The sequence below is a fragment of the Palaemon carinicauda genome, chromosome 27, assembly GCF_036898095.1.
Source record: "Palaemon carinicauda isolate YSFRI2023 chromosome 27, ASM3689809v2, whole genome shotgun sequence".
Taxonomy (NCBI): Eukaryota; Metazoa; Arthropoda; class Malacostraca; order Decapoda; family Palaemonidae; genus Palaemon; species Palaemon carinicauda.
The window spans coordinates 90552102-90576969 of NC_090751.1; the positions used below are offsets into that span (position 1 = coordinate 90552102).

The 24868-nt window shown below is 47.3% G+C and overlaps 1 protein-coding gene across 1 annotated transcript in view; it reads left to right on the forward strand.

The window, feature by feature from the left end:
- The window catches only part of LOC137620795 (ATP-dependent RNA helicase DHX30-like), a 175152-nt gene that overhangs the window by 65321 nt on the left and 84963 nt on the right, over window positions 1-24868 (forward strand). Inside the window, exon 4 of the mRNA XM_068351234.1 lies at window positions 23305-23401. Coding sequence (XP_068207335.1) covers window positions 23305-23401 — 97 coding nt within the window. The remainder of the gene's footprint in view (window positions 1-23304; window positions 23402-24868) is intronic.

Sequence of the window (24868 nt, forward strand, 5' to 3'; positions counted from 1 at the left end):
TTTTAAACTGCCTTCTAGAGCGAGCGTCTGGTATGACACGGGAGAAGTTCTCGGCTTGGGAGTTCCTGCCTCTGCCCAGGGAGACTTCTCAAGCCTCGTAGACTCTCCCCGTCGCCTGGCCATGAGACGCGTTAAAGTTTACTGGTCCTCTTCGGACCTTGATCATCTCCTCAAAGGGGTTTACAGGGCCTTCGAAGTTTTTAACTTCTTGGATTGGTCGCTGGGAGCCTTGAGCAGGAAGATTTCTTCGGCCGACCGTGATGTTTCCGTGCTTATTATGTCCTGCATGGACAAAGCTATCCGTGATGGCTCTAATGAGCTCGCCGCTACCTTTACGGCAGGAGTCCTTAAGAAGAGGGAGACTCTTTTCTCGTTCCTTTCGGCAGGAGTAACTCCCTGCCAAAGGTCGGAGCTTCTCTTTGCCCCGTTGTCATCTGCCTTGTTTCCTCAGCAGTTGATTAAGGATATTGCGGCTTCTCTGGTGCAGAAGGATACCCACGACCTGATGGCTACGTCGGCCTGCAAAGCTGCTCCTTCATCGTCTTATGTCGTAAGACCCAAGCTCGATACCCCAGCTATGAGGTTTATCCCGCCCTTTCGTGGCAGAGCCCCCAGTAAGGGAGGCGCTCGTGCCGACAGTAAAAGAGGCAAGAGGAGAGGATCCAAGTCCTCCCGTGGCAGAGTCTGACTGCCCACGTCCTCAGACAGCGGTAGGGGCCAGACTGAACAACTTCTGGCAGGCCTGGGAGAAGAGGGGTGCAGACCGAGAGTCTGTGTTGTTGCTCAAGGAGGGGTACAAAATACCTTTTGTACGGAGACCTCCTCTGGTAACAGTTCCTTTAGACCTCTCTCCCAGGTATCAAGAGGAGTCAAGGAGACAGGCACTACAACTGCAGGTGTCTCAGTTGCTAGAGAAGGGACCAGTGGTGAAAGTCTCGGACCTTCAATCACCGGGATTTTACAACTGTCTCTTCCTAGTCCCAAAGCATACAGGAGGTTGGAGGCCAGTGCTGGATGTCAGTGCGCTCAACGTTTTTGTTGTCAAAACAAAATTTACGATGGAGACCACGAAGTCCGTCCTAGCAGCGGTCAGAGAGGGAGACTGGATGGTCTCTCTCGACCTGCAGGATGCGTACTTCCACATTCCTATACACCCGGATTCTCAACCGTATCTGAGGTTTGTATACAGGAATGTGGTGTACCAATTCCGAGCACTGTGCTTCGGCCTCAGCCCTGCTCCTCTTGTTTTTACGAAGCTCATGAGAAATGTGGCAAAATTTCTTCATTTATCGGGGATTCGAGCCTCCCTGTACCTGGACGACTGGCTACTCAGAGCGTCGTCCCGTCATCGCTGTCTGCAGGACCTTCAATGGACGTTGGATCTTGCAAAGGAGTTGGGACTGTTAGTGAACTTAGAGAAGTCTCAACTGAATCCCTCCCAAACAATTCTCTATTTGGGGATGGAGATTCGCAGTCTAGCTTTTCGGGCTTTTCCGTCTGCCACCAGGATAGATCAAGCCTTGCTCAAAGTCCGCCTCATGCTGAGAAAAGACCGTTGCTCAGTGAGAAGTTGGATGAGCCTCCTAGGGACTCTGTCATCCCTGGAACAATTTATCTCGCTAGGGAGACTTCACCTTCGCCCTCTCCAGTTCCATCTAGACTCCCATTGGGACAAGAGCAAGACTTTGGAAGCTGTTTCAATCCCGATCTCCGAGCCAGTAAAGACGTGCCTGAACTGGTGGGACAGCAACATAAGTCTTCGAGAGGGTCTGTCCCTGGCGGTCAAGAACCCAAACCACGTGTTATTCTCAGACGCGTCGGATTTGGGTTGGGGAGCGACTCTGGACGGTCTGGAATGTTCGGGTCTTTGGACGTCGGATCAGATGAGCCTTCACATCAACTGCAAGGAGCTGTTGCCTGTTCACTTGGCCTTGACGAGTTTCGAGAGTCTTCTCCGAAACAAAGTGGTAGTTGTGAATGCGGACAACACCACAGCCTTGGCGTACATCTCCAAGCAAGGAGGCACTCACTCCCACACACTGTTCGTCATCGCAAGGGACCTCCTCATCTGGTCAAAAGATCGAGGCATCTCACTGTTGACAAGATTCGTCCAGGGGAAATTGAACGTCTTGGCAAACTGTCTCAGTCGGAGAGGTCAGGTGATCCCCACAGAATGGACCCTCCACAAGGACGTGTGCAAGAGGCTTTGGATGACTTGGGGTCAGCCCACCATAGACCTCTTTGCGACCTCTTTGACCAAAAGGCTCCCGACCTATTGCTCTCCAGTCCCAGATCCAGAGGCGGCCCACATAGATGCCTTTCTGCTGGACTGGTCTCACCTGGACGCGTACGCATTCCCGCCGTTCAAGATCATCAACAGGGTTCTGCAGAAGTTCGCCTCTCACGAAGGGACAAGGTTGACGTTGGTTGCTCCCCTCTAGCCCGTGAGAGAGTGGTTCACAGAGGTACTTCAATGGCTGGTAGAGGTTCCAAGGAGTCTACCTTTAAGGATGGATCTCTTACGGCAGCCCCACATAAGGGATCTTCATCAAAGCCTCCCCGCGCTTCGTCTGACTGCCTTCAGACTATCGAAAGACTCTCAAGAGCTCGAGGATTTTCGAAGGAGGCAGCCAGAGCGATCGCGAGGGCTAGGAGATCATCTACTATCAAGGTCTACCTGTCGAAGTGGGAGGTCTTTAGAGATTGGTGCAAGTCATCCTCTATTTCCTCTTCCAGTACCTCTGTAGCCCAAATTGCAGACTTTCTCCTGCATCTGAGAAATGTTCGCTCCCTCTCTGCTCCCACTATTAAGGGCTACAGGAGCATGTTGGCTTCTGTGTTCAGACATAGAGGCTTGGATCTGTCAAATAATAAAGCTCTCCAAGATCTCCTTAAGTCCTTCGAGACCTCTAAGGAGCGTCGTATGTCAACTCCTGCTTGGAACTTAGACGTGGTCCTAAGGTTCCTGATGTCCGACAGGTTTGAGCCATTGCATTCAGCCTCCCTGAAGGATCTCACCCTAAAGACGCTTTTTTTGGTGTGCTTGGCTTCGGCTAAAAGGGTCAGTGAGATCCATGCCTTTAGTAGAAACATCGGCTTCTCTACAGATAAAGCCACATGTTCGCTTCAACTTGGTTTTTTGGCCAAGAATGAACTGCCTTCTCGTCCTTGGCCTAAATCTTTTGATATACCTTGCCTGTCAGAAATCATAGGCAACGAGGTTGAAAGAGTACTGTGCCCAGTTAGAGCTCTCAAGTTTTATTTAGCTCGTACTAAACCTTTACGAGGTGGGTCTGAGGCCTTATGGTGCTCCGTTAAGAAGCCCTCATTGCCCATGTCTAAAAATGCTTTATCGTACTTTATTAGATTTTTAATCCGGGAGGCACATTCTCATTTAAGTGAGAAAGATCGTTGTTTACTTAAGGTCAAGACGCACGAAGTGAGAGCGATAGCAACTTCGGTGGCTTTTAAGCAAAACAGGTCTCTGCGAAGTATTATGGACGCGACCTTTTGGAGGAGCAAGTCGGTGTTCGCTTCATTTTACTTAAAAGACGTCCAGACTCTTTATGAGGACTGCTACACCCTGGGTCCATTCGTTGCAGCGAGTGCAGTAGTGGGTGAGGGTTCTACCACTACATTCCCTTAATCCCAATATCCTTTTAATCTTCTCTTGAAATGTTTTTAATCTTGTCTTGGGTTGTACAGAAGACTGGGAAGTCTTTCGCATCCTGTTTGATTTGGCGGGTGGTCAAATGTCGTTTCTTGAGAGCGCCCAGATTAAGGGTATTGATGAGGTCCTGTTGTATGGGTGGTCGCCCTGGATATAACCGCTCCTGGGAGTCTTTCAGCATCCTGAGAGGATGGCTGGGCTTCGTGAGGAAAGCGGACTTATAAGGCAGAGTAATCGTCAGAGTCAGCTTCCTTACCAGGTACCTATATTTAAGTGGGTTTTGTTATGATATAATTGTCAAAAACTCATGAGCATATATGCCTTTATTGCATTAATACTGGTCTCTACCCACCACCATGGGTGTGAATCAGCTATTATATATTCACCGGCTAAGTTTAATATTTAAAAATGATATTTTGATTATAAAATAAATTTTTTAATATACTTACCCGGTGAATATATAAATTAAAGGCCCTCCCTTCCTCCCCGATAGAGACCCAGCGGACTGAGAAGAACTGGAGAACTTGACAAGTATATGCGGTATCTGGCAGATAGTCGGCGCTGGTGGTCACACCCGCAACCTTCACGGCGATCGCTCGCGAGTTTTTTGGTATCTGTCGAGCCGTCCGAGACGTCAGCTATTATATATTCACCGGGTAAGTATATTAAAAAATTTATTTGTTCCGACACAGAGACTTACCTCGAAAACCTTTCTAGGAGATTACTGGTAACTCCTCTTCGACGACCATATTTTTACGTAGTTTCCCCCAACTTCCATGTTCTATACTGTCCTGAATAACGGGAAATAACATGACCTGGGGGCATTGCCCGAGAAGGTCGCGCGTCTTTGAGAAGCCATCGCCAGTAAGTTTTCTGGTCGGTTCGTGAACACACGTGCTTCACGAAGCTCCACTACTCCGTGCGATTCCCTTTGTGTTTGGTTCCACGTGCTTCCCACGTGATCGGGATCTCTTAGTGTGTGTCTAGTGCTTTCACTACGTGCTTTTGATTTCGCTCCCTTGTGCTTTCCTAGTGTTTTAGTGCTTTTCCTTTGTGGCTTGCTTGTGTCTACGGCCCTTTGTGTTGCGTTATGGAACACGTTCGCCGTTGTCCTGGGCCTAGGGCCGGTAGATCATGCGGGGCTTTTCTGTCTAAGCCCGATGTTGACCCGCATACGTTGTGTACCTCGTGTAGGGGTAAAGCTTGTTCGCCGTCGGATAAGTGTTCCGAATGTGCCGATTGGCCCGAGGTCCAGTGGATAAAATTCCGTACCAAAACGAAGAAGGCATCGAAGAAGTCCCCTAGGAAGACTAGCGTTTCTTCCCCTGCGACTTCAGCAGGAGAAGGGTCAGGTAGGGTACATCCGCCTTCCCCTACCCAAAGTAAGGGGCGAGGTAAGTCCAGGGAGAACAAGCAGTTGGCTCCTCTTTCCCAAGAGAGGGAATTTGTGGGCGGTCCTTCGTGGGCCAAGGCAATTCAGGCGACCGTAAGTGAGTGTAGTGGGGGTCCGGGGGACGTGGCTCTCTCTCATAAGGGCCACGTCTCGTCGGGGGACCCCATGTGGTCTAATAGTGTCCCTTTTTCTTCGTCAGGTTCCTGGGTGGAAGTTCCAGGGGCATCAGCGACGGGTGGCTGCGTCGGCAGAGAGGAGTCCCCGCAAGAAGATCCATTGGCTTGGGACGTGCCGAGGACGCCGATGAGGTCCCCACTCGACATGGAGGAAGGCCTTGGCGAGGCCTTCCCTGGTCCGTTGGGATGGTTGCCGCCGAAGACTTTGCTACAGGAGAGTCTCCCCATTCCTTCTCCGTCAGGGGTACGGCGTAGCCCCAAGAAAACGCAGTCACGTGCTAGGTCCCGATACGGGGGTCAGTCTTTCTCGTCAGGACGTGACTCTTCGGATTCGCCAAGCAGTGAACGGAGGAGACGACAGAGGAGGAAACGAGATCGGTCGGTGCGGAGGAGCTTCCCTTAGCGGTCTCCCACAAGATCTCGGGACAGGGTGAGTCCCAGTTCCCCTCCTCCCAAAAGCAGGAGAACAACCCCCCCGGTAGGGACGTGGAAACGAGGTCGGTCTGTGCGGAGGAACTCCCCTTCGCGGTCTCCCACAGGATCTCGGGACAGGATGAGTCCCCGTTCCCCTACACCCAAAAGCAGGAGACCAGTCTCTCCGAAAGGGACGTGGGTGTTCGTCCCAGGGAACAACTTTAAAGACTTTTCCAAGCCTATTGGTTCGACACATGAGCGGGCAGGAGACAGTCCCCCTAGAAGGACCTCCACGTGCCGCGTCAGGGCATCACCAGATGAGCGAAGGGCTACATCTTGCAGGCCTAAGACCCGTCCTGGAGACGTTTATCCCGCCCAGCGCAGGGGGCCGTCGTCTAGGCCGGGCAGCCTCGACAGGTCTCCCCATCGAGACCCCAGAAGGGGAAGGACACCTCCGTCGAACTATCTCACGGAGGACACCGTTTCACCGAAAAAGGCCACGAAGAGGAGAGAGATGGCGGACGTCGAAGGTAAAGGGAACCGTGGACCCCGCCATCACGGCAGAGACCGAGATCACGATTCGCCCCGTCGGTCGGAAGGAGGGGAGGGCGAGTCGGCGGTGACGGAGGACTCCGCGTACAGGAGAGTCCTTGCCTTAATTAGGGGTTATAACAACCTTATAGAACCTGCCACTCAAGAGGAAGAACCCTGGACTTCAGGCTTGAACAAGTTCATAGCTGTCCCCGCCCAGAAAAAGTCCTCTCTCTCTCTTCCCGAGGCCAGTAACGTGGGGATTGGAAAGACTCACATTGATAAGGTCATATCCCGCAATAGCGACTCCTGCAGGGGTCACAGCTCAGCAAAGCTCCTACAGGGTTTGAAGTCGCAAACGAAATACTACTCTTTAGAAAATAGGCCGACCGGTGCGTGCAAGACCGAGGAAACCATAGACATCCTGTGCCAGGGCATCTCCGACGGGAGGGCATCGGCAGCATCTACCTTCTTCTCCCCTTCCGAGTCGGCAATGATGGAGGAGATGTCCAAGGACTTAGTTAATGTGGCCTCCTGGCTGGATTGGTGGGCCATCACCCTAGTAGGCACCCAGATTCCTACAGACTCCATGGAACCTGCAAAACGGGAGGCTCTGAATGAGTTGCTGGGGTCAGGTAGCCGCGCCCTTAAATTCCTGACCTTTCAGTCTTTGGCTCTCTCCGCAAACTGGATTCTCCGGAGAAGAGACGCCCTAGTCAAGAACCTTCCCATTAAGATTCCTGACAGGGAAGCGAAAGCCTTGAAGACCTGCTCCGTCTGGGGGGAGCAGCTTATTCCGACGAAGAACGCGGAAGAGGTCGTGGAGAAGTTGGCCAAAAAGAGGGAGCTACCTACCCTGAAGCCACAGACGGCACGCCGCCCCATCTTCAGGAGGCCAGTGACAGAAGCACCCATGGCCGCGCGTACCGCACCAACTCGAGGAAGGAGGGAACCCTCGTCAGGACAGTGGTCTTCCTCTGTGGTTCCCCCCGAAGAGGTTCATCTTCTAACCCCCCAACGTATAGGTCTTCTTTCTACTCCTCCAGGTGGGGGAGAACAGGCCGTTCCTCCCGTAGGAGATAAGATGGGAGGCCCCCCTCCCCTGCCCAAGCCTCAGGTAGGGGGATGCCTCAGACTCACTTGGCAAGCATGGAAGCTCCACGGAGCAGATCCGTGGACAGTAACAGTACTAAAGGAGGGCTACAGGATCCCCTTCATGGAAGAGACACCCCCCCTAGTTCCAGCAACGCAGGCAGACTGGTTGGTGCCCAAGGCCCTGGCGAAGAGGGCAGCGTTGGACGAAGAAGTCAAGACGTTGCTGCAGAAGGGAGCTTTAGAAACAGTGACATTCCCGGGTCCGGGGTTCTACAGCCGCCTGTTCCTAGTGGAAAAAGCGACAGGAGGGTGGAGACCTGTAATAGACCTGTCAGCCCTCAACAGGTTTCTCAGGAAAGTGACCTTCAAAATGGACACTCCAAGAACGGTCATGGCATCCTTGAGGGTGACTTTATGATTTCTATAGACCTCAAGGACGCCTACTTCTAAGTGCCCATTCATCCGTCGAGCAGGAAGTTTCTCCGGGTCAAGTGGGGTGCCCAGGTGTTACAATGCAAGGCCCTATGCTTCGGTCTTTCAACAGCCCCCCAGGTATTCACGAGGGTCTTTACGACGGTCTCCATATGGGCCCACGAACGGGGCATTCGACTCATCAGATACCTGGACGACTGGTTACTCCTTTCATCCTCAAAGGAAGACTTGAAACAACAGGGCGAAGATCTTCTTCAATTGTGAAAGACCCTGGGCATCGTGGTCAACTTGGAGAAATCACAGCTAACCCCATCCAACAGGAGGACGTACCTGGGAATGGTCCTGGATTCGTTACAGGTCAAGGCATTCCCAACCACGGAAAGGCTGGACAACCTGGATCGAGTGCTCCGGCCCTTCCTTCTGGGTCGCCCCAGAAGAGCGAAGGATTGGCAAAGGTTGGTAGGGCACCTGGTGTCCCTAGAGAAGCTGGTACCTCACGGGAGACAGAACTTAAGGGTGGTTCAATGGAACCTAAAAGAACATTGGAACCAGAAAAGTTCCCCGGACATTGTGGTTCCTCTCCTTCAGGAGTCCAGGAAGGCCTTGGAATGGTGGCAGGATCGGTCGAACACCCTAAGGGGGATGCCACTGTCCTCCCAACCTCCGGAGGTCCTTCTCTTCACGGACGCATCGAAGGACGGGTGGGGAGTCCATCTCCGGGAAAAGACAGCAAAGGGGGCGTGGTCAGAGGGGGAGAAATCCCTACACATAAATATCCTGGAAATGAGAGCGGTCCAAGAAGCCTGCAACCACTTCGAGGAGGACATGAGAGGGCATTCGGTGGCCCTAATGTCAGACAATGCAACGGTGGTGGCTTACGTGAAGAAGGAGGGGGGGACTGAGATCAAAAGAGTTGTGCGAACTAGCCATTCAAATCTTAAAATGGGCGGAACAGAAGGACGTCATCCTGACGGCAAGGTTCATTCCAGGGAAGAACAACGTCCTAGCAGACGGCCTCAGCAGAGTGGGGCAAGTGGTAGCAACAGAATGGTCCCTACACCCACAAGTGGCAAGCTACATTATACAGATGTGGGGATCTCCGGTAATGGATCTGTTTGCAACAAGGTTGAACGCGCAACTCCCCGTATTTTGTTCTCCCGTCCCAGATCCGAAGGCGGCAATGGAAGACGCCTTTCAGCACAAGTGGGACGGACTGGACGTGTACGCCTTCCCCCCCTTCTCCCTGATAAGGCAGGTCCTCAACAGAGTAAGGGCAGCAACCAACCTAAGGATGACTTTGGTAGCGCCTTGGTGGCCGGAGAGAGAATGGTTCGTGGACCTAAGGAACCTCACCGTCCTACCTCCTTCGCCTCTACCCGACAGGTCAGACCTATTAAAACAGCCACACTTTCAGCGGTTTCACAGAAACCCGCAAGCCCTTCGTCTTCACGCCTGGAGATTATCCAGCGGCTCCTGAAGAAGCAAGGGTGCTCCGGCAAGACAGCCAGGAGGATGTCGCTATACCTGAGGAAATCATCCACAGCCGTCTACCAGTCTAAGTGGGCGGTATTCGGGAAGTGGTGCAGGGACAAGAAGATAGAGCCCTTGGAAGCGTCAGTGCCCGTGATAGCCGACTTCATGGTTTATCTCAGGGACAAGTTAGACATGTCAGTTCCGGCGATCAAGGGAGTTCGGGCGGCTCTGGGTCAAGTCTTTCTTCTCAAGGGCATAGATCTCGGCTCCTCTAGGCATATCTTCATGCTTATCAGAGCGTTCGAACAATCATGCCCCCCTTCCGCCCCTAGAATCCCGAGTTGGGACTTAGCGCGAGTCCTAGATATGTTACGGAAACCACCATTCGAGCCCTTAAAAGACATTGATGACAAGAATCTCACGCTCAAGGCGGTCTTCTTGCTAGCATTAGCCTCGGCTAAGAGGGTGGGCGAGCTACACGGACTGTCATTCGAGGTGGACCACACTAGTGGATGGAAGGAAGTAACCTTTAAGTTTGTCACATCCTTCGTCGCCAAGACTCAGAACCCCTCGGTGTGGGATCCGAGGTTTGAGAGCTTTTCGATTCCGGCAATCCCGAATAAAGGAAACCCGGAGGACCTAAAATTATGCCCGGTCAGGATTATTAGGAAATACCTTAAGAGAACGGCAAACCTCCGCCCGTCTATCAAGAATCTCTTCGTCTCATGGGGAAAAATAAAGAAAAACATATCCAAAAATACGGTTTCGTTCTGGCTCAGGAAAGTGATCACGCAAGCCTACTTAAAACAAGGTCTTCCTACACCGGGGAAACCCAGAGCTCACGATGTTCGGGGCATTAGCACCTCTCTAACGTTCGAAAAGAACATGTCAGTAGTGCAGGTTCTTCGAGCGGGAACTTGGTCCAACCAGTCGACCTTCACCGCACATTATCTCAAGGACTGTACGAGAAAGTCCCTAGACGGGTTTTCTATCGGGCCGGTCATCTCAGCCCAGCATTCGGTTTGACGGCTCAAGCCCCAGGCTCAATCGCGAAACATAAAGTATCTAGACACAAGGAGCCGAGTTCTATTTTCCCCCCATTTCTAACTTTCTCGTACCGTCAGTCGTCATCAAGAAATATCGCTCATTACACAAGACGAAAATTCGCCTTATCAAGCACAACGAAGATATTGCAGAAGGGTAAGTGTTATATCACACTTAATGAGTCTTTTACGTAGTTTTCCCTACTGTCCATCGGGGTCAGGGCTTAAGGGCACTCCCCCCTCCTAAGGTGTAAGTCTCCTAGAAAGTGTTTCGAGGTAAGTCTCTGTGTCGGAACAAATCACAAATTTTAAGTGATTTGTATTTTTCCTAACAATACTTACCGAAGAAACACTTTCGGTTTAGGGCCCCCCCAACCGTCCCCGCAGTGCCCCACTGACCTCGTGGTATTGTTCATTACATAAAACTTACTGCCGATGGCTTCTCAAAGAGGCGCGACCTTCTCGGGCAATGCCCCCAGGTCATGTTATTTCCCGTTATTCAGGACAGTATAGAACATGGAAGTAGGGGGAAACTACGTAAAAATCTGGTCGTCGGAGAGGAGTTACCAGTAATCTCCTAGAAAGTGTTTCTTCGGTAAGTATTGTTAGGAAAAATACAAATTACTTAAAATTTGTGATTTTATAATCAAAATATCATGTTATGTACCTTTAATGATAACTTTGATAGTTTTTGTTAAGACATAACTTATGTTGTCTTCTGTCGCTAACATTTCCCTGTGATTTATAAAGTGTATAACTTTAAAGTTGGGAGAAACTTCCTTTATCCTTGCTTTTGTGCCTGATTCCTGTCAGGTCATCGCCATTGCTCTTTCAGGGTAGACACCAGCACAGTCCTTTTTCAATAACGCAGTCATTAAAAAACTGTAAGCTCCTATAGCATGTGATGAAAGCTCATAAAAACTAGGATTTTTTCATTGACGGCTATTTTATATTGATACCTGTTACATACATACATATACCAATGCACTTCCCCCAATTTTGGGGGGTAGCCGACATCAACAAATGAAACAAGAACAAAAAAGGGGACCTCTACTCTTTACGTTCCTCCAGCCTAACAAGGGACTCAACCGAGTTCAGCTGGTACTGCTAGGGTGCCACAGCCCACCCTCCCACATTATCCACCACAGATGAAGCTTTATTATGCTGAATCCCCTACTGCTGCCACCTCCGCGGTCATCTAAGGCATCGGAGGCAGCAGCAGGGCCTACCGGAACTGCGTCACAATCGCTTGCCATTCATTCCTATTTCTAGCACGCTCTCTTGCCTCTCTCACATCTATCCTCCTATCACCCAGAGCTTCCTTCACGCCATCCATCCATCCAAACCTTGGCCTTCCTCTTGTACTTCTCCCATCAACTCTTGCATTCATCACATTCTTTAACAGACAGCCATTTTCCATTCTCTCAACATGGCCAAACCACCTCAACACATTCATATCCACTCTAGCTGCTAACTCATTTCTTACACCCGTTCTCACTCTCACCACTTCGTTCCTAACCCTATCTACTCGAGATACACCAGTCATAATCCTTAGACACTTCATCTCAAACCCATTCAATTTCTGTCTCTCCGTCACTTTCATTCCCCACGACTTCGATCCATACATCACAGTTGATACAATCACTTTCTCATATAGAACTCTCTTTACATTTATGCCCAACCTTCTATTTTTTACTACTCCCTTAACTGCCCCCAACACTTTGCAACCTTCATTCACTCTCTGACGTACATCTGCTTCCACTCCACCATTTGCTGCAACAACAGACCCCAAGTACTTAAACTGATCCACCTCCTCAAGTAACTCTCCATTCAACATGACATTCAACCTTGCACCACCTTCCATTCTCGTACATCTCATAACTCTACTCTTACCCACATTAACTCTCAACTTCCTTCTCTCACACACTCTTCCAAATTCTGTCACTAATCGCCCAAGCTTCTCTTCTGTGTCTGCAACCAGTACAGTATCATCCGCAAACAACAACTGATTTACCTCCCATTCATGGTCATTCTCATTTACCAGTTTTAATCCTCGTCCAAGCACTCTAGCATTCACCTCTCTCACCACTCCATCAACATACAAGTTAAACAACCACGGTGACATCACACATCCCTGTCTCAGCCCCACTCTCACCGGAAACCAATCACTCACTTCATTTCCTGATCCACCTCCTCAAGTAACTCTCCATTCAACATGACATTCAACCTTGCACCACCTTCCATTCTCGTACATCTCATAACTCTACTCTTACCCACATTAACTCTCAACTTCCTTCTCTCACACACTCTTCCAAATTCTGTCACTAATCGCCCAAGCTTCTCTTCTGTGTCTGCAACCAGTACAGTATCATCCGCAAACAACAACTGATTTACCTCCCATTCATGATCATTCTCGTTTACCAGTTTTAATCCTCGTCCAAGCACTCTAGCATTCACCTCTCTCACCACTCCATCAACATACAAGTTAAACAACCACGGTGACATCACACATCCCTGTCTCAGCCCCACTCTCACCGGAAACCAATCACTCACTTCATTTCCTATCCTAACACAAGCTTTACTACCTTTGTAGAAACTTTTCACTGCTTGCAACAACCTTCCACCAACTCCATATAACTTCATCACATTCCACATTGCTTCCCTATCAACTCTATCATACGCTTTCTCCAGATCCATAAACGCAACATACACCTCCTTACCTTTTGCTAGCTCAGTGGTAATGCACTGGGCTTGCATTTGCATTGAATTAGATCTGGTTTTGGGTTGGGCTTGTTCTGCTGTAGCATCTCATTAGATGAAATTGAAAACTGATAACTTTAACCTTTTTTAATAACAGCTGATTCATCAATTTGCAATACAAAATACTAAGATGACTGCACTTCTGTTAGCAGTTGATCTTCAGCCAGATTTGTTATACTGTGTATGGACTTCTCATCTTCTAGGATAAGTCTCCTGTTGTGGTGGCCGATGTGGTAACATCCCTGACTAGTGAATGCCAGACTAGTGTTCGAGTCCCGCTCAAACTTGATAGTTTCTTTGGTCGCTGCAACCTCACCATCCTTGTGAGCTAAGGATGGAGGTGTTTGGCAGAGCCTATAGGTCTATATGTTGAGTCATCAGTAGCCATTGCTTGGCCCACCTTGGTTCTAGCTTGGTTGGAGAGGGGTCTTGGGCACTGATAATATGTATATATGGTCAGTCTCTATGGCGTCGTCCCTCTTTATAGGGCAATGTCACTGTCCCTGGCCTCGAGCGGCCTTTAAACCTTTAAAGGTCGAAGGTTTGTAATATGCTTGGGGAAAAAAAGCAAAAAATTTTTTAATCAATTTGATTATTGGTAACAATAAAAACCTGACTCTTTAAGTTGCACTACCTGCCTCAAGCACCGCTTTAGTACCAGCCAGATGTCAAAATGAACGTTAGCGGCTAGCTCTACTTGTTGGGTGGTTGGGGCTTCCTTGCCACTTTGTTAAAAACTTAACGGCCAGTTTTCAGCTTTGCTGAAGTCATACTCTTATTTAAGGGCTTAGGTTTGTATGGTTAGGACATATACAATTGATTAAAAAACTTGTGATTTTAGCTTTATGATGTGCTTTAAATAGCTAAAAAGGAACACCTGACTGATTGTAATAGTTAGAGGTATAAAACTTACGTCAGTTGTTATGAAAATATATAGTATGCTTATTCTTAAGAGACTGGGGAGAAAGATTGATGAAAAGCTAAGAGATGAACAAGCAGGATTTAGAAAAGGTAGAAGTTGCACTGACCAAATTTTCATTTTGAGACTTGTTGTACAGCAATGCGTAGAATATAGAAATCCCCTTTTGATGGCATTTGTATTATTATTATTATTATTATTAAATGCTAAGCTACAACCCTAGTTGGAAAAGCAGGATGCTATAAGCCCAGGGGCCCCAACAGGGAAAATAGCTCAGTGAGGAAAGGAAACAAGGAAAAATAAAATATTTTAAGAATAGTAACAACATTTAAATAAATATTTCCTATATAAACAATAAAAACTTCAAAAAAACAAGAGAAAGAGAAACTAGATACAATAGTGTGCCTGAGTGTACCCTCAAGCAAGAGAACTCTAACCCAAGACAGTGGAAGGCCATGGTACAGAGGCTATAGCACTACCCAAGACTAGAGAACAATGGTTTGATTTTGGAGTGTCCTTCTCCTAGAAGAGCTGCTTACCATAGCTAAAGAGTCTCTTCTACCCTTACCAAGAGGAAAGTAGCCACTGAACAATTACATTGCCGTAGTTAACCCCTTGGGTGAAGAAGAATTGTTTAGTAATCTCAGTGTTGTCAGGTGTATGAGGACAGAGGAGAATCTGTAAAGAATAGGCCAGACTATTCGGTGTCTGTGTAGGCAAAGGGAAAGAACCGTAACCAGAGAGAAGGATCCAATATGGTACTGTCTGGCCAGTCAAAGGACCCTCTAACTCTCTAGCGGTAGTATCTCTGAAAAAGCCTTTGACAGTGTGCACCGGCCAATTTTGTGGAGAGTCCTGCGTTATTATGGAATTCCTCTTCAATATGTAAATTTAATTGAGTCTGTTCATGAGCATAGCAAGTGCAAAGTTAATGTTAATGGAGTCTTATTAAGTGAGTTTCCAGTGAACAGCGGAGTACTCCAAGGGAATGTGTTGTCACCAATGTTGTTTATCCTCCTCATGGACTTTGTAATGTGTAGAACAGTCAGAGATGGTGGAGAAGGATTGGACTGGATTGGTGATAAGAATTTAGCAGACCTAGAGTATGCTGATGATGCTATCCTTCTTAACAGAACAACACAGGATTTGCAATGCTTGCTTACCAGAATGGATGAAATATCATGTGAGGTGGGGCTGAAGATAAATAGAAGAAAAACGGAGATGATGAGAACGGAGTATGCAATGGAAGATGAAATATCATTGGAAGGAAAAAGGATAAATGAGGTAGAATCATTCAAGTATTTATGAACAATGATCTCCAATACAGGGTCTTTAGAATTAAAGTTTAGTGAAAGATTGAAAAAAGCAAATCAGACAATGGTTAGGTTAAGTAAAATTTGGAAATCAAATTGCCTGAAATTTCATGTAAAAATCAGACTATATATCAGTTTAGTAAGATTGGTGTTAATGTATGGACATGAGTCATGGTATGACAATGAAACAATCTCCAATATATTTTGTAGATTTGAGAACAAAGCCCTCAGAAGAATAAAGGGAGTTGAATGGCAGGACAGGACTAGAAATGAAACTTTAAGAGAGATTACTTGAGTACCATATGTAGATGAAATCATGATGAGGGGTAGATGGAGATGGTTTGGACAGGCTCTTAGCCCTCCCCAAGAGAGATTAGTTCACCAAACGTTAAACTGAGCTCCACAAGGCACCAGAAGAATTGGAAGACCCAGGCCTACATGGCTTAGGACTACAAAGTGCGAAGTAGATGATGAATGGAGAAGTATTGAATTAAAAGCTCAAGACAGAGACGACTGGCAAAATCTAACCGAACCACTTTGCGTCAATAGGCGTAGGAGGAGATGATGATGATGAATGTGCTTTAAAGACATCTACTCACTGTATATATGATTACTGAAACCTTTAGTACTGTCTTTAGAAGCTAGAATTTTGCAACTGTTCCATAGTTCAGAATTAGACAGACTATAGAAATGGTAATCTCTGAAAATTAGAATTGATTTAGTACTGTAATTGCATCTGAAGAAGCTACTTGTAGGCATCATAACGATACCATTTTTGACATTATCACAACTATTTTATTAATTACAGTACTCATAATTTTTTTGGTTAGTAAGTCTATATGTATAAATAATAAATGCAATTTCAAAAAAGTGGCAAATTTCAGGAACTAGTTTACTGTAAATCTATAAAGACAAATAGATAGAAGTGTGACAATCAATTTGTCGCACGGCAAATCATTTGCCACAAACAGTGTTATTGGGAGCTTCTGATGTACAGTTCTCTATGTACAGAGAACATATTGCAGTAGTACAGTCTACAGTGTATGTGGTGTTATCATCACTTCAGTAGAGTAATATGTAATTCAGGTCCTGTATACTGTATTGAAATTATACAGTACTATACTTACAAAGTTTTCACAATTTTTTTTTTTTTTTATAGAATTTAGAGAGATGATTCAAGTTTTGCTGTAGTATTACAATTTTATGTAATTTGTTCCTTGTAAGGTTAACTCCACCATGTTTGTCTTATATATGTTAAACTTATTCAAAACTACACTACTTCTGAATCTTATGTGCCTTCAAACTTTATTGGAAAAGTTAGTGCATACAGTTAATTTCTCATAAGGTGAAGCCAGTTAAACCATATTTCTCTCTTCTGTGTTATGTAGAAAGAGTTACGAAAAAAATTCATAACTCGTATTCTTTAGTTTAACATTATTTTCTTGCATTAAATTAATTATTTATTATACTGTAGTGCCATTGGGTAAATTTTGCAAAGACCAAACATACCGGTATAAATTGCCTTTTATTTACTATGAAATGTCATTATTAGTGGTATTCATATTTGTATTTTTTCAATATTAAACTTAGCCGGTGATCATATAAGCTGTCAGCTCTGCTGCCCGACAGAAAAACCTAAGGACAAAATACGCCAGCGATCGCTATACAGGTAGGGGTGTACATCAACAGCGCCATCTGTCGAGCAGGTACTCAAGTACTCCATGTAAACACAGAACCAATTTTCTCTCTGTCGTGCCACCGGCAAGACCTACTAAATACGCTGTTGCTTACTGGATTGATTTTCACAGATTTTGGTGAAGTACTCATTTCTAGTTATTGGCTTTCGCTTTGCAGAGGTTATCTTTAATACTTCCTTGCATTCTTTGATTGAATTTTGGATTATTTGTTGACGACTTGGATAGATTTTGAATTCCCTTTTGACTAATTCAAGATGGCTGACCCTTCTCAAGTCCCTAAATACAGAAAGTGTAGTGCTAGGGACTGCTCAAGGCATCTTCCGAAGGCCTCTATCGATCCTCACACCATTTGTTCCCATTGTCGGGGTAATTCCTGTCAATTGGAAGATCGATGTGAGGAATGCGTTGGGCTTTCGGAATTCGATTTTCTCGAATTCCTTAAATATTCACGTAGGCTAGAGAGAGATAGAGTCAGGAGAAGTTCATCTCGCTCCGTTGATTTTTCCTCTCCCCATGCCCCACAACCTATTCCTTCCCCTGTAGTGGTTGCTCCTGATCCCCCTTCTAGCACTCAACAACCTTCGATGGCGGATATGATGCGTGCCATCCAGGCTCTGGGTGAGAGAGTCGAGTCATTGGTGAGTGACCGTAATCAACTCATGGCAGACGTCAAGGAGTTAAAGGGTAAGAGTGCAGTGGGTAGTGACAAAGTGAGTGGAAGTGTTGTGGAAAGTGTTAGTGTTGCGCTTGAGGGTGCGTCTGTTCGTGCCTGTCGTCCTCCCAGTCCGGGACCTCTTGCAAGCTCCCAAGCCCAGGGGAGAAGCAATGTCGTACGACCAAAGGGTTCGACAGGCTTTAATCAGCGGACAGACGTTCCCTCCATGGTTTCGGACGTATCTTACCAAGATCTCCCCACCCACAAGAAGACGAGAGAGCCCATTTATTCCTCGTCTGCGGAAGATGTTTCTCGGAAGAAACAATGGACCAAGGTCTCACAACCTCTCAAACGCAAGGTCCCTTCCGCGCAAGTCCAACGGCCCAGTTGTAGTCACTGGGTCAGTTCGGACTCGCTGCAGTCTTCCGATGACTGCACACCTCCTAAGAGAGGCAAAGCGGTACCGCAACGGGCAGTAACACCGTCTGTTGCCGCACCTGCTACTTTAGACCCTAAGTGGGCTTTGCTGCAGACCATGCAGACACAGTTGTCTTTGTTAATGCAGGACTTTCGTGCGGAGAAGGTTGACGCTGCACCCGTTAGCCTACAACCCACCACGGTTGTGCGTCCAGTTGACGCTGAGGCTACCTTCTCCCGCACTCCAGCTGTGAGAGTCCCGCCACCCATGCGCACTGTACCCTGCCAGCCGCATGTTGACGTTCGCCGACGCACGGAACCCTCCGTTGACGTCTGCGAGTTACAACAACAACAACCTAAGTTGTTTTGTTTTGACGCGGTGCGTCAACCTCCGCAACCCACTGTGGTTACCCCCACTCGCCCACAGCAGACTAGAGAGTCGGGAGTAGACGCTTTGCGCCCCCGCGCAGCTATGGTTGTTGCCAGCTCACAGACTGACCAACAGTTCCATGACGTTGCGTCCAGTGCAGTCACGTATGCACGCGTGCTGCCGGACTCAGCTGACCAGCCAATGCCTACTCTTTTGCCGCTTCCTCCTCAGCATTCAGACGATGGACTCTCTGATGATGACGACGCTGCACACCTTGACGACCCGCTCACGGACATCGACGAACCCAAGACCACGCCTCCCTCCTTAGACTTTAGGAAAGTACTTGCACTGTTCAAGGATATGTATCCTGATCAGTTTGTGTCTGCGGCCCCACGCTCACCTCCATCTGAGTTCGCTTTAGGCACGCAGTCATCCGCTCCTGCCTTTACGAAGCTCGTCCTCGCCCGCTCGTCCAAGAGAGCTTTAAGGGTGTTGGGAGATTGGATGCAGTCCAAAAAGCAACTGGGGAAGACAGTTTTCTTGTTTCCCCCTGCGAAACTCGCTTCCAGATCAAGCGTCTGGTATGCCACGGGAGAAGTTCTCGGCTTGGGATTTCCTGCCTCTGCCCAGGGCGACTTCTCAAGTCTAGTAGACTCTCCCCGCAGGCTGGCCATGAGACGCTCCAAGATTTGTTGGACTCCTTCGGATTTAGATCATCTGATGAAAGGAGTGTTCAGATCGTTCGAAGTTTTTAACTTTTTGGATTGGTGTTTGGGAGCGTTGAGCAGGAAGACCTCCCCTTCTGACAAGGAAACTTCCATGCTCATTATGTCCTGCATGGACAAGGCCATACGGGACGGTTCCAGTGAGCTTGCGGCTTCGTTCGTTTCCGGGGTCCTCAAGAAACGAGAACACCTTTGCTCCTTCTTGTCAGCTGGAGTAACTCAATGTCAGAGGTCGGAGCTTATGTTTGCTCCTCTCTCGAAGTGCCTTTTCCCAGAGGAGTTGATCAAGGAGATTGCTGCCTCCTTGATTCAAAAAGACACGCATGACCTTGTTGCGTCATCTGCACGCAAAGCCACCCCTTTGCCTTCCGTGTCTAGACCCAGGATGGATACTCCAGCGTCAAGATTCATTCCGCCCTTTCGTGGCAGAGTCTCCAGCAGAGGAGGTGCTCGTGCCGAAGGGATACGTGGGAGCAAGAAGAAAGGTACCAAGTCCTTTAGAGGCAGAGTCTGACTGCCACCTTCTTCAGACAGCAGTGGGAGCCAGACTCAAGAACTACTGGCAGTCCTGGGAGAACAGGGGCGCAGATGCACAATCTGTGAAGTTGCTCAGAGAAGGGTACAAGATCCCATTCTTGCGCAAGCCCCCTCTAGCAACGACTCCCATCGACCTCTCTCCCAGGTACAGAGAGGAGGACAAGAGACTAGCTTTGAAGCAAGAGGTGTCTCTCTTACTAGAAAAGGGAGCGGTAGTCAAAGTCCGGGACCATCAATCCCCGGGCTTCTACAACCGTCTCTTCTTAGTAGTAAAGAAGACAGGAGGGTGGAGACCGGTGCTAGACGTCAGTGCTCTGAATGTCTTTGTCACCAAGTAGACGTTCGCCATGGAGACGACAAAGTCTGTTCTAGCAGCGGTCAGAAAGGAAGACTGGATGGTCTCTTTAGACCTCAAGGACGCTTACTTTCACGTCCCCATCCACCCAGATTCCCAACCTTTTCTAAGGTTTGTTTACGGGAATGTTGTCTACCAATTTCAAGCCCTGTGCTTTGGCCTAAGCACGGCGCCTCTTGTCTTTACGAAACTGATGAGGAATATTGCCAAATTCCTGCATTTAGCAGACATCAGAGCCTCCCTCTACTTGGACGACTGGCTTTTAAGAGCTGCGTCCAGTCGTCGCTGTCTGGAGAATCTAAAGTGGACTCTAGATCTGACCAAGGAATTGGGTCTCCTGGTCAATATGGAAAAGTCCCAACTGGTCCCATCCCAAACTATAGTGTACCTAGGGATGGAGATTCACAGTCAAGCTTTTCGGGCTTTTCCGTCGGCCCCCAGAATAAGTCAAGCCCAAGGATGCATCCAGAACATGCTAATGAAGGACCGATGTTCAGTCAGGCAGTGGATGAGTCTGATAGGGACGCTTTCATCACTGGACCAGTTCATTGCGTTAGGGAGACTGCACCTCCGTCCCCTTCAATTTCACCTGGCTGTTCACTGGAGAAAGGACAAGACGCTAGAAGCGGTCTCGATCCCTATTTCCGAGAAGATGAAGTCATCACTGACCTGGTGGAAGCACAACATCAACCTCAGAGAGGGTCTACCCCTGACTGTTCAGACCCCCAACCACGTTCTCTTCTCGGACGCATCGGATACGGGCTGGGGTGCGACATTAGACGGTCGGGAATGCTCGGGCACCTGGAACTTGGAGCAAAGAGCGTTACATATCAACTGCAAGGAGCTACTGGCAGTTCATATGGCCTTGAAAAGCTTCAAGTCCCTTCTTCTAGGCAAGGTGGTGGAGGTGAACTCCGACAACACCACGGCCTTGGCGTACATCTCCAAGCAAGGAGGGACCCATTCTATGAAGTTGTACGAGATCGCAAGGGACCTCCTCACCTGGTCAAGAGATCTAAACCTGTCTCTAGTAACGAGGTTCATTCAAGGCAACATGAATGTCATGGCGGACCGCCTCAGTCGGAAGGGTCAAATCATCCCAACAGAATGGACCCTTCACAAGAATGTATGCAAGAGACTTTGGGCCACATGGGGCCAACCTACCATAGATCTCTTTGCAACCTCAATGACCAAGAGGCTCCCAAATTATTGCTCACCGATCCCGGACCCAGCAGCAGTTCATATAGATGCCTTTCTACTGGATTGGTCCCATCTAGACCTTTATGCATTCCCCCCGTTCAAGATTGTCAACAAGGTACTGCAGAAGTTCGCCTCTCACGAAGGGACAAGGTTGACGTTGGTTGCTCCCCTCTGGCCCGCGAGAGAATGGTTCACCGAGGTACTGCAATGGCTGGTGGACGTTCCCAGAACTCTTCCCCTAAGAGTGGACCTTCTACGTCAGCCACACGTAAAGAAGGTACACCCAAGCCTCCACGCTCTTCGTCTGACTGCCTTCAGACTATCGAAAGACTCTCGAGAGCTAGAGGCTTTTCGAAGGAGGCAGCCAGGGCGTTTGCTAGAGCTAGGAGGACATCCACTCTTAGAGTCTACCAGTCGAAGTGGGAAGTCTTCCGAAGCTGGTGCAAGTCGGTATCAGTATCCTCAACCAGTACCTCTGTAACTCAAATAGCTGACTTCCTTTTATACCTGAGGAAGGAAAGATCTCTTTCAGCTCCCACGTTACAGAAGCATGTTGGCAGCAGTCTTCCGTCACAGAGGCTTAGATCTTTCCAACAACAAAGATCTACAGGACCTCCTTAAGTCTTTTGAGACCTCGAAGGAGCGTCGTTTGGCCACACCAGGTTGGAATTTAGACGTGGTACTAAGATTCCTTATGTCAGAAAGGTTCGAGCCACTACAATCAGCCTCCTTTAAAGATCTCACTTTAAAGACTCTTTTCCTCGTCTGCTTAGCTACAGCTAAAAGAGTCAGTGAGATACACGCCTTCAGCAGGAACATCGGATTTTCATCTGAAACGGCTACATGTTCTTTGCAGCTTGGTTTTCTAGCCAAAAACGAACTTTCTTCTCGTCCTTGGCCGAAATCGTTCGATATTCCAAGCCTTTCTAACTTGGTTGGAAATGAACTAGAAAGAGTTTTGTGCCCTGTTAGAGCTCTTAAGTTCTATTTAAAACGAACTAAACCTTTACGAGGACAGTCAGAAGCTTTATGGTGTGCTATTAAGAAACCTTCTTTACCTATGTCGAAGAATGCAGTTTCCTATTATATTAGACTGTTGATACGAGAAGCTCATTCCCATCTGAATGAGGAAGACCATGCTTTGCTGAAGGTAAGGACACATGAAGTTAGAGCTGTCGCAACTTCAGTGGCCTTCAAACAAAACAGATCTCTGCAGAGTATAATGGACGCAACCTATTGGAGAAGCAAGTCAGTGTTCGCGTCTTTTTATCTTAAAGATGTCCAGTCTCTTTACGAGAACTGCTACACCCTGGGACCATTCGTAGCAGCGAGTGCAGTAGTGGGTGAGGGCTCAACCACTACATTCCCCTAATTCCATAACCTTTTTTAATCTTTCTCTTAAAATGTTTTTTATTGTTGTTTTTGGGTTGTCCGGAAGGCTAAGAAGCCTTTCGCATCCTGGTTGATTTGGCGGGTGGTCAAATTCTTTTCTTGAGAAGCGCCTAGATTAGAGGTTTTGATGAGGTCCTTTAGTATGGGTTGCAACCCTTGATACTTCAGCTCCTAGGAGTCGCTCAGCATCCTATGAGGATCGCGAGGCTCAGTAAGGAAGACGTACTTAAAAAGGCAGAGTAATTGTTCAAGTCGACTTCCTTACCAGGTACTTATTTATTTTATGTTTGTTATTTTGGATAACTGCTAAAATGAAATACAAAATACTTAGCTCTTAATAATGTAAACATGTAATGCTGGTCTCTACCCACCCCCCTGGGTGTGAACCAGCTTATATGATCACCGGCTAAGTTTAATATTGAAAAATGTTATTTCTATTACTAAAATAAATTTTTGAATATACTTACCCGGTGATCATATATTAAAGGACCCTCCCTTCCTCCCCAATAGAGACCCAGTGGATCGAGGAGAAAATTGGTTCTGTGTTTACATGGAGTACTTGAGTACCTGCTCGACAGATGGCGCTGTTGATGTACACCCCTACCTGTATAGCGATCGCTGGCGTATTTTGTCCTTAGGTTTTTCTGTCGGGCAGCAGAGCTGACAGCTTATATGATCACCGGGTAAGTATATTCAAAAATTTATTTTAGTAATAAAAATAACATTTTTTTTTCCAGATCAAAAGGAAAAGGTTTTAGGCCTTTTCCCTAACGTTAAAGGAACTCTGAATAATATGTTCAATAACCTAAGTTCAAATTTGGATTCCTCTTATAGGTAAGTACGGTATTGTTTATAGCTTTTAATTATACTCGAATGCTTACATTCAGTCAGCATCAAAGAAACAATACTAGGTATTGCTTTGGATGATAGATTTTTGTTAATATGATTAATTTTACCTAGCATTGAGATTTCATTCTTGTAAGGAGCAAAAGATTAAATTTTGTTCCAGCGCAAATATAAACCATTGTCCTTTACATAGGAAATGATAACAGCAAACCGGAATACAGCTTTGAAGATTTATAATGAGGTGTAGTTAGGTGGTACTGTCTGGGAGGGGGGACCCCCCTGGTAACTCACTGAGTAGCCACTTTGATAGCAGCAATCCGTGGGAACATACGTTCTGATAGCAGCAATCCGTGGGAACATATGTTCTTCCACTGGCTGAAGATTTTGGCGGTTATATGCTTTCCAGTTTATTTTTTTCAGTACTCTTGGACACTTTCCTGGTAATGTTGTTAACAGCTTCTTGGGATATACTGTAGTTCTTGTAATAACCACATGTCTCCCACAACTTGACTGGCTGGTCAAAGATAACGCTGAACTCTTACCTGTGCCGCCCATGAGTCAGACTTTTCCGATGTCCGAAAAAACTGTATCAGGTGGAACAAGCTTCTTCCCAAAGGAATACCGCATCCTTCTTTGGATACCAACGTTGCGAGCTCCGCTGAATCAGTGTTCCCCAACTCAATTGGAATGCTGATCATCAGACGTGGTCTGCAATTAGCTCACTTTTTACCGACTTGAGCATGTTTAACAATTGAGCACGCCCATCCTTGTGGAGTCATGTTTAATGCTAACTTGTCTCTCAAGGTGAACACAGGACTCTCACCTCAGAGCACGCTATCACTTGAGCCCACGCTGTCACCTGAGTATGCTAGCTCTTCGGAGAGTGTGCAAATCTCTCTACATCAAATGTACTTGTATATGCTCATCCAGTTAGGTGTTTAAAATACAGTAGGTGGTTTACTTCACCTCAAAGTTACGTACATCACCCGTAAGGGCTTCATAAGAGCGCAAGTGTATGCATTTACACATGCACTTTCCGGTGCTCACACTTAATTGTGACTGGCAGGGTTATCCAGTAGACCTCTGAAGTTGTTATTGTCGACGTCCAGTTACTCATGGGGTTGATCCTCTCATTTGATCCTATTATAGATCTAAATCACTCTGAGTAGTTCTCTTTTGCCGACAATTGTCTTCAATAGAATTTGGGGGATGGGAGACCAGTTGTGGACCTTCCAAATATGCTTGAGTTTGTTTGACTAATTTCATCCAAGAAGGAAATTCCAAAATCCATCCCACATTTAGGGCAGGGATACATGCCAATGACATTAGTCTCCTACACTACTCTGACGACTCCCATCGGGACAAACGCCTTTTGTTCAATCTTGGTGGGGGATCCTGATGAATCGGAAAAGTTGCCTTTTTGCCCAGACATACTGTATACCAATTTTTTTTTTT